This window comes from Elgaria multicarinata, chromosome 13 (genome assembly GCF_023053635.1).
Source record: "Elgaria multicarinata webbii isolate HBS135686 ecotype San Diego chromosome 13, rElgMul1.1.pri, whole genome shotgun sequence".
Classification (NCBI taxonomy): Eukaryota; Metazoa; Chordata; class Lepidosauria; order Squamata; family Anguidae; genus Elgaria; species Elgaria multicarinata.
The window spans coordinates 1,253,783-1,263,704 of NC_086183.1; the positions used below are offsets into that span (position 1 = coordinate 1,253,783).

At 47.8% G+C, this 9,922-nt stretch overlaps 1 protein-coding gene across 1 annotated transcript; it reads right to left on the reverse strand.

Moving 5' to 3' along the window:
* Positions 1-374: 374 nt before the first annotated feature.
* ZBTB8A (zinc finger and BTB domain containing 8A) lies at positions 375-9,922 on the reverse strand. Its single transcript, XM_063140250.1, has 4 exons — positions 9,906-9,922; positions 6,656-7,617; positions 5,591-5,760; positions 375-1,581 (listed from the first exon to the last, which is right to left on the reverse strand). Exons 2-4 carry the CDS (start codon positions 7,593-7,595, stop codon positions 1,249-1,251), a joined length of 1,443 nt encoding a protein of 480 aa, XP_062996320.1. The 5' UTR covers positions 7,596-7,617; positions 9,906-9,922; the 3' UTR covers positions 375-1,248.

Genomic DNA, 9,922 nt, shown 5'->3' on the forward strand with positions numbered 1-9,922 from the left:
TCTAGGGTGGGAGAGCCCACCACGTCCCTAGGTCACTGGTTCCATTGCCGTAGTGCTCTAACAGGAAGTTTAGTTCTTGTAATCTAATAATGTTTAGAGAGGCAGCAATGCCTGTCTTTGAAGGACTTGTGAGCTATTGTCCACTTTTGGCTGCAAAATGGGGCCAGACCAGGCTTGAACAGGGCGGAGGCTCCAATAGCTGGAAGAGCCACGGAGGCTGCAATCCTGCACTCGCTTACAGGAGAGTAACTTCCATGGGACCCAATGAGGCTACTTATGAATCAAAATGAAGAGGATTGCATTGCATATGATTGAGTGGGTATTTAAAAATACAACTTTTATATTTGTAGATGTTTGAAAAACAAAATCTCACATTTGCCAGTGCTTTAATAGAGTAACTTACAATGAAGTTGTTATCTTTATTTGAAGTGCTCCCCAACATTGAAATATTTTTTGAGAAGAGATCCATTTCATACTATCAAAAGTTATAACTGGCGCAGTTCAGCAAATAATGGTTCATACATGATCCCATCTCAGGCTGGATACCTCCTTATGCAACAAAATATTGATATTTTTGAGTAACTAAATTCAAAATAGACACAATGGCATGTCCATCAATGCATGCAAGATTAGCCCAGGTCCTAAAAAATCCAATATAATAGATTGTATGTGAACCACAGGCTGGTTAGGGACACAAACACAGTGGTGCGGTGGGATGTGTGGAAGTGCAGGTGCTCCTTGTGACACTCCCTGTAGCCCCACCCCCAAAGAGAGTCCAAACATTCAGGCTGCTGCATTGATCCATGTCAACCAACCCAGTCTAGCAGTTTTCATCCTACCAGCAGCACATCTTTTATACAGGGATCCTCCTAGAATACTTTGCATGTTGCTGGGGAAATTCATTTCTCTCCAGCTACGGTGAGGGATGAAGCTAAGCTCAGAGGGAACAGGAGAGTCTAGGGGTGAAGGTGGCTGATCTCATCAGGGTCCCTGCTCATACAGAAGTGCCAGCACTGTGTCTCCATGAGCCCTGCCTCCACTGCGCTACTGCATAGGAACAGAAGAAGCTACCATCCATTGCCATCCACCTGGCCAGGATTATCAGCACGGACTGGCAGTGTGGCTCCAGGGTTGCAGGCGGGAGTTTTTCCAGCCCTACCTGGTGATGTCAGTGGTTGGAAGTCTATGGTTAAGAGAAAGGAATGACAACAGAAAGGGGGGACTTTATTAACCTCCGTCCATTCGTAACTACCTAATGCTCGGTTTGATATCTTTGTCCTCTGCTTCATCATCACTGTCATCCACTTGCTGGATTACCAAATCAGTAGAACCGTCCTCCACGATTTCCACATCGGATCTGTTGTCCTCACCATAATTCCAACTGGAATCCTTGTCCTCTTCAAGCGGGAATTCAGGCGGTGGCTCAGTGTCCAAATCGATGCGGATGCTGTCTATGCCAGCTTCGGAGAGACATTCGTTGCAAAGTCTGTAACGCCGTGTCCCTTCTTGGACCACCTGCCCTGTCATTTCAGTCACGTGACGCTTGCATTTCCTGCAGATGGGCTTGCAAGCTTGGTGAATCTGGGAAGGTGGAGAGGAAGGGAGATTGCTCAAAAGGAAAACAGCAAAGCCCATGTTTGTTTCCAGCTCCCTTCTCAATACTGAGACTTTAATGACTTTAAAATTCAACTCTGTTCATCTAGTTCAGCTCACCCATAGCATCAGAATGGGGCTCCCACCTTAAATTCCAACGAGTGTAAGTAGCAATACGATCACAGTCATTGTTTCACAGATCCTGCCTGCTCTTTTACAACTGAGGCTCTATGTACCCGTACTCTGCCTTGGATTTCCGGCCCAGTCGTCGTCTTCTGCAAATTGGGAGCAACTCGAGCACAGTGACATAGATGTGCAGAAAGAGCCTCCCCCAAACAACAGAGGGAGAATTGGGGTTGAAAGCTGTAAGGAAAGCATGGGACATACTAAAATGTTTTGCATGATCTAAGCCCCAAATTTAAAGTAGGTTGTGGGTGGGCGGATCAAAAGATCTTCATTTTATGAGCAGAATGTTCAGGCTTGACTATGAGGATGCAGAACTCAGGTCACAGGGCCACGTCTGGCCCTCCTGGGGTCCCATCCTAATCTCCTGGCCCGACCCCCTTTCCCCTGACTGGTGGCTTCCCAGCTTTCATACAGTTTTTCCCCCATTCTAAAAGCTTACAATGCCTTTAAGTTATTAATGTTCTGTTATTGGAAGTAAGAGATTTGAGCTAAAAGAGGTGGGGCCTTTAGGGCATTTTGGCCTTGCCCCTTTTGCCTTTGGCTACACTCGCCACTGGAATGCGAGTGTAGCTCCCAAAGCTCCCCTGAACAGAATTTAGCCCTCGGGGTGAAAGAGGTTCTGCAAGACTGCTTTACAGGAAGAGAATATGGGGAAAAATCAGTATGGTGGTAAATTATGGAGCCACTCCCAAGCTCCTGAACTGGAGATCAGAGTGCCCAAGCTGGCGAGAGGCTATTTTGACATGAACAGTGGCATCATGCCTCAGAGCAGGCCTATTTAGGACAGAGTTTGGGTGCAAGAAAGCAGCGAGCTCAACTAATATAATGCAACGGCACAGCGACGGTGCAGGGTTCTGAAAAGCACTTGTGGACTAATGCGTACTGATCATTTTCAGATATGGGAGCATGGGATATTGCACATGTGCACACATTCATAGCCAGTTGATGAATGTCACATAGTGACAGCCATATAACAGAAGAGGATATGAATACAGTTCATAAAGTCATTAAAAACTTATGGATAATGCACCTGCAAACATCTGATATGTCTATGCGTGGCATACATAATCCCACTTTTCACAACAGCTGATCACTTCTTCGTAAAAGCACTGGATGAAACCATATGTAGACTAATTTATCTATCATTATCCTTTTCAGATATGGACTAGATGAACTTTGGTCTAATCCAGCAGGGCGCCCATTTTCCTATGTTCTTAACAATTTCCACCACAAAGGATATATAGAAAATGCAGAATCCTAAACATTGGATTGTTTGGGCAAATACACTGAGGTATGCCAGACTGACCTGCCCAAAACTTGCCAGGCAGCAGGGTCCTGGTTGCATCTACCAGGTACAGATGTCCACAGTCCAGGTCTACTTGGATTGTATACATAAAACTGAGGTTAATGAACACAAGTTGTGTTTGACCTACTATGTTTCATACACATTGCTGCTCCCCCTGTCATTACTGCTGCTTCCTCTTCTCTGGGATGGCTGGGCTGGAGCCATCTGGATCCTTTGTCCCACTACACAGGTTGGATAAATATGGCTTTATACCAATTTGCAAGAGAACTTAGAATGGCTTTTGAAAAACTAGATGGGCAGGAGGGAGTAAGGACAAAGAATCGAGACCCGTAGGTTGGAGCTCATTTGATTGATTAGATTGTCAATGCCATTCTAAAACCATTTCTATGGCTTTGATGTTTGACTGATTGTTTCCTTAGGTTATTTCCCAACTAATACAAATCTGTACGATTATCTTCTATATGAAGATCACCTTATTTTCAGCCAATGTATATCAATGAACTAATTGATTTGTTTTGATTACAATCTTGTGTGGTCTTTGACATTGGTCAGGCTTTTGCTCTCTCCCACTGGGGTGTAAAGGTGCACATCTGGACTTGCATTAGATCACTGAATTAACAGGCCAAATACCTGGAGGCCACCAGGTTGGGGAATGCCACTAGAGCACAGGAAAAGCATTGGATTTCTCAGGCCCAAGGCAGGGGATACTGAATGAGCATCCAGGCCATGGGGACATTTCCCTGATCAAAAAGCCAAGCATAGATCACCACCATCTTATAGGGAACACCACCACATCATTGTCAACAGGGTGTTATAATGACTATGTTATCTGGAGATGGAGAAAATAAGACAAGGCCAATTCAGTGCATTCACTAAGAAATTAATGACCACAGAAAGTTGCAAGAAACTAACAATATTTGGCACCTCTGTGCCCAAGGGGTCAAGAAAAGGAAAACAGCTCACCAGAATGAAATCACAGCTCTTTTGGCTACTTCCTATTGACTGCCAGAAATCAGGTGAGAATCTCAGTTCCTTCCAGCATGAAGATCCGGCATGTTCTCCTTCGATGTCTGACTGAAGTCCTTCTAGTTTCCTTATTATATGTACAGTGTTTACAACATGTTGCTTCACACCCTTTCAAGGGTTTGCTCTTGCTATACCTTGTGAGAGTCTGCTATATTGCAGTCCCACATAACATATCAGCTTGGTATATTTCAAGTCGCCCAGAGACATATGGCATGGGCACATGTGTACAATATTACAAGCCTCACTATCTGAAGATGACTATGTATTAATGCACACGTGGTGGAAATCTGCTTTTATGAAAAAGCTATTAACTGTTACGAAAATTGGAACTATGCGGAGTGGCTAACAGACATATAGCAAATGTTTTTGCTTATAATGCGTAATAGGTCCAACAAATCTAAATACTAGATCCCACGTAATAGGTCCCACACTAGAGGCCTTCAAGAGGCAGCTGGACAAGCATCTGTCGGGGATGCTTTAGGGTGGATTCCTGCATTGAGCAGGGGGTTGGACTCGATGGCCTTGTAGGCCCCTTCCAACTCTGCTATTCTATGATTCTATGAAATATTTTGTCCACAGCCATCCTAGTGTTCTTAATGATTTTATGAACTGTGTTCATACCATCTAGTAACAAATGTAAGTCACTGTGGGTTCCATCATGCTGCAATATCACATATTCCAGAAATGGTCACTTTAGGGTGTGCATTTGGTGTGTGTTTTTATGAAAAAGTGCATGATTGTTATGAAAAGCTGAGCTATGCCATAATAATAATAATAATAATAATAATAATAATAATAATAATAATAATAATAATTTTATTTATTTCTTACCCGCCTCTCCCTTTGGATCGCCATTGCACTAATAGAACTCATACCCTTTGAAAACATTTTTATAGTTTATTATCCGTGTCATTCTACATACAGAAATTGTGCAGTTTTAAATTGCACAGATTAGTGAATCACTTACACCACAGTGGGATAAACTGAAAGGAAATCATCAGAAACTTTAATGCTTATTGATTTATAATGATGATATTGTCTGTGTGTTTACTAGGCATTTTACTTCTAGGTTTTTCTCCAATTGGGGATGATCTGACGTTAAGGCCCAGGATGAGGAACAGCTAAAGTTAATCACTTTGTTGTTCCACTTATTCCAGTGGGAAATATTTAAGCATGTGTTTAATGCTTCCACTATAATAAAAAGGATTTAAAAGTGCTTCATTGGGGCTGGATAATAACCATATTTTATTAACATTTATTATGTAGTTTCAATCCCATCCCCTGGGCTTTAGCGTTAACATTTTAGATGCATGAGAAATAGACTGTCTTAGGAAATTAAGTTGAAAACAAACCTGCTGCCAGGGTTGAGGAATTTCCCTGAAAATGGACTACTGCAAGACAGAACACATCGGTACATCCTAAGGTGTTACAAAGGCAGTACAGTTTAATAGTAAAACCTGTTTGTTTAAAAATACGTACCGTGCGGAAATGGCTGCTCAAGTGATCAAGCCTGCTGAACCTCTTCCCACAAGCTTCACACGGATACGGCCGTTCTCCCGTATGGCAGCGGAGGTGGCGCTTCAGGTCTGCTTTCCGTTTCACCACGTGGGTACAAAACGGGCACTTGAATCTCATTCTCGGCAGATCATCTGTGAGTATGAAGCAATCTTTTTAACATGCTGCCATAACTGTAACACTTCTAGCAACGTCAATAGAAAATAACTGACTATCAAGGCTGTGAACATTGCACTTCTTTTTAAAAAACAGTTTTGCAATCCATATAAATTATACAGAATAAGTAAATCTGCATGTATTTAATTTGCCTACTACTGCTGCCTCAAGTTACAGAGAACTATAATAAATTCTGCAAGATACTGAGGCTTGCCTGCACCCTGACCATAGGGAAACCTAGCCAGGAGAAGCACCCCCACCCCCACCCTACACACCTTAAAAACTGGATTCTGAAGCTTACACACTGTCAAGACCATCTGCAGCTATAGAGATATTAAGTGCAGAATCCTATGCATGTTTACACAGAAAAAAAGCCCTACAACTGCCAACTTTTTCCAGCCAGGGCTTTTTTCTTTCTAAACTTGCATAGGATTGCAATCTACTTTGTTTTGAAGGGGGCTGTTTCCTGAGTAAAACAGGGATTGATATCTGAATAGTGTAGCAAGAATTTTTAAAGCCATCTTCCCAGTCCTCAGGTATGTGCAGAAGATACGGGAGAAGGGCAAAAACTTGTTTCACCTCCTGCAGCATTTTGGAGAAGGCCAAAATAATCAGAGTCCTTCTCACAGCTTCCTCCTTTCAGGCATTGAGAAAGGGAGAAGAGACACACGTTGTTTCTACCTTAAAACATATTCCTGTACCCACTAGAATCATTCTCCTCAAGTGAGAAATTATGAACCGGGAGGTTCTATATCTTCTTGTTTAGTTCATCACTGCTAATAGGTGGTCATGGTTAAATAGTTAAAATAATCAACTTCTGGGCAGCAAAGAGTCAACAGCAGATTGAACTATACGCTAAACAAATGCCCTTACCATCAGCCCAGCTCCCCATGATGCCCAAGACTGAGGGCATGCTAGTGTACGGCTCGTCCGCTTTGGAAGATTTTGACTTGCCAGCAGAATGTGGGGAGTCGTGCTCTTGCTGCGACACAGCCAAGCCTCTGGGGATCGTGTCGGGTCCCTGGCCGTACTGGTAACCAGCATGGCCAGAATCCCCTTCAGAGTCAATCTGGACCTCCTCTTCCGACGGAGGAGCGTGGCTGGCAGGCTCAGAAGCTCGGTCTTCCAGTTTGCTTGATTTATAGTGTGGGATGTCGGGGGGCTGCGGCAGCCCTATGTGCCTGCTGGTCTTCTTCATGGACTCTGGCCTTTGGTCGTGCTTGGACAGCGGCTGGGCATTTCTTTGCGTGGCTGGGTAATAATTGAAATTGGCCCAGGAGTTTCCACTCACTATACATGTCCCTTGGTCTGGGCTTAAGTGCGAGTGGGGCGGGCTGCATTCCGCCCTCCATCCGGCGCCATACAGACACAAATGCTCCACCCCGTTCGAGTTGACTTCCTTGTCCGAGAGACTAAAATAGCGATCTTTCTCCTTCTCACTGATGTCCAGGGAAGATTTAATGAAGGTCTTGCAAACGCTAATCACGTCCGTCATCTGTAGATAGCTGGCGGCTGACATGACCTCAATCACATTCTGGCCAGTGAGAGAAAGTTTGCCTGAATACACAAAATCCAGAATCACGGAAAATGTTTCCGGAGAAAAGGCCTGGAAGGTGGCGGTCGTGGGCTGGCTGGGTTCCTTCGAGCACTGGGAAAGAAGCATTTTGAAGTAGCCGCTACTGGCAAAGAGCACATTGCGATGGGCTTTGAAGACCTTCCCCTCTACCAAAATGCTGCAGTCACAGAACAAGTCTTGCCTGCGCTGCTCATTTAACTGTTGCAGAAGATGGAACTGGTGGGAAGAAATCTCCATCCTAAGACTGCGTTGCGTCACTCTGCAAAAGAGAACAAATAATCTATTTTCTCCATACAAATCCTAATTGTGATTTTTTTTTTTAGGAACAACTTGTACAAAGGGTGTGGGTAAAGCCCTTGTGCACCCACAGATTGTCCAAGACAGGCTGCAATCTTCCATGAAAGTAAGGGCTGAATCATATGCGATGCAGATGACATGTGAATGGAGGGGCTCCACCGCTGAGCTGTGGGCCTTCCTCTAAAAACAACTTAAGGTTCCAGTCTTCATGGTTCTAAATAAAGGAGTGATTTAAATAAAAGCATAGCAACTCCGGCAATTACCCACCCAGCTCAGCCTTGTCTATACCAGCTTCCCCCACCTGCTGCCCCCCAAATGTTTGGGAGGGCAACTCCCAGCATGCCTAGCCACTGGCGATGCTCGCTCAGGCCAGTGGAGGTTGGTGGCTCTGAGGTCAGTTTCTTTAGAGTTCTGACTGGTTCCAACTGAAACTGCCCCATTGACACCGGAGTCCCCCTCCCCCGCTGCAACCTGTTGCCCTCCAGAAATATTGGACAGCTGGGAGATGTCGCCCAAGGCATCTGGAAGGCACCAGATTGGGAAAAGATGTCGCAGACACACATCTGACCACTTTAAGCCACGTAGCCATAAACTCAGAAGATTTAAATATGGAGGTGTTTGCAGCTGTGGAAAGAAGGAATTCCCATGTTGACCCCCTACACAAATCGTGAAGACTGCTAATGCACACATCTGAGTCACTGCTTGCCGGTTCACAAATCATTTGAAGCTGGCATTATTTGGGGAGCGTCTTCCCAGTGACAGCAAGTTCAACCCATGAGAGTGGAGCAAAAGCAGCTTTTTCCACACAACCAAAGTGTAACATGGAGGCTACTCACCTCCCTGTCACTTGGGCCCTAACTTCACAGCTTGCCTTCGAGTTTGGCACTTCACGGTTATGGCTGTTCGTCAGACAGTATTACCAACTCAGGCGTATTTAACCAGCCAATTTTTTTGTTGGTGGTTGCCTTTTTGGCTGCTACTTTTTATTTATTACATTTACACTCTGTCTTTTCTCCTAGGAGCTTAAAGTGTTGTGCAAAGTCTCTCCTCCTCTGAGCAACCCTGTGAGGTAAGTTAGGCTAATTGTTGGTAACGTAGGGCAAGGAGAGCAAGGTCACCTGGGAGCTTTGTGGCCGACTGTGGATTTGAACCCAAGGCTCCCTGGTCTCATGGCTCCAACTATGATCCTTTCTCACCCGTTTCCCGCATGATTCTGCAGCTGCACCGTGCCTAAATCCGGGCCCCTGGGAATGGCAACTGACTCGCCTTCCTAGCCTGAAGGCGAAGTGGGCATCTGGGCAATAGCGCTTGCTGACAGGCAAACACGTGGGGGGGGGGGCCCGAAGCGCGGCGGTGGCTAGTGCTGGTCGTGGGAATCCGCTCCCCCCTGCGACTCTCGACTGGGCGCTGACAAAGGAGGCGCCTGAGCTGTTCCCACGACCAACTCCGGCCCCAGCTTCGCAAGCAGCCCAAGGCAGCACGTCGAGCGGGCGCGCTGCTAGTTGCAGGGCTGCAGTCTTACGAGCCGCCTCACGCCCCCCAGCCGCCGCCGCCGCCGCCGCGAGTACTTGCCTGGCGAGTTGCTGCGCCGCCGCCCATCCATCCACCCACCCATCCTTCCCTCTCCGCCCAGCCCGGCCCAGCCGGGCTGGCCGCGCAGCAAAAGGTGCCCCGCGCACATTGGCAGAGGGCGCCGTCATATGCGCGGCCGCCGGCAGGCAGGGACGCCCGACGCCGCTGGAGGCGCGCCCGTCAAGCCAGCAGGACCAGTCCCGGCAGACCGGCAGGCTCGGCTGGGCGCGCACGCCGCCCCCGCCGGGCGCCTGGCGAGGGGGACAGCCCTGCGCGCGCGCGCGCGCCCCCGTCTTTCCTCGGGGGGCGCTGCGGCATTCCCAGCCCTGCTCTTCGCCGGGGCCTGGGCGCCGCCCCGCCCCGGTTCCGCGGGGCTCACCCCTGAAGCTGCCAGGCGTGCTCGCAGCGCCACACGCGGGCCCGGGACGCGCCCATCCCTCCCCACCAGCCCTTTGTTGCAGCCGAGCGCCGCGCCCGGGGCGGCGGCGGCAAATGGCGCCTGTCCGCCGGGCGCTGCCCGACTGGGGAGACGGCGGCGGCGGCGCGTGGCCCGGCGCCCTTCCTCCGTCAGCGGGAAAAGCAGCCGCTCTCCGGCCGGCCGCCCTGCTGCGGCCCGTCTCAGCCCGGAGGGCGCCCCGCACGGCCTGCTCCGCTGCTGCGAAGGCGCCGCGGACTTACCGCTCGGCGGAGGCGCG

Coding starts and splice junctions, on each gene's coding strand:
- ZBTB8A (XM_063140250.1), bottom strand. CDS start 7,595: ATGGAGATTTCTTCCCACCAGTTCCATCTTCTGCAACAGTTAAATGAG. Junction 5,761..6,655: donor CATGGGGAGCTGGGCTGATG/GTAAGGGCATTT, acceptor TCATACTCACAG/ATGATCTGCCGAGAATGAGA. Junction 1,582..5,590: donor TGAGCAGCCATTTCCGCACG/GTACGTATTTTT, acceptor CCACCTTCCCAG/ATTCACCAAGCTTGCAAGCC.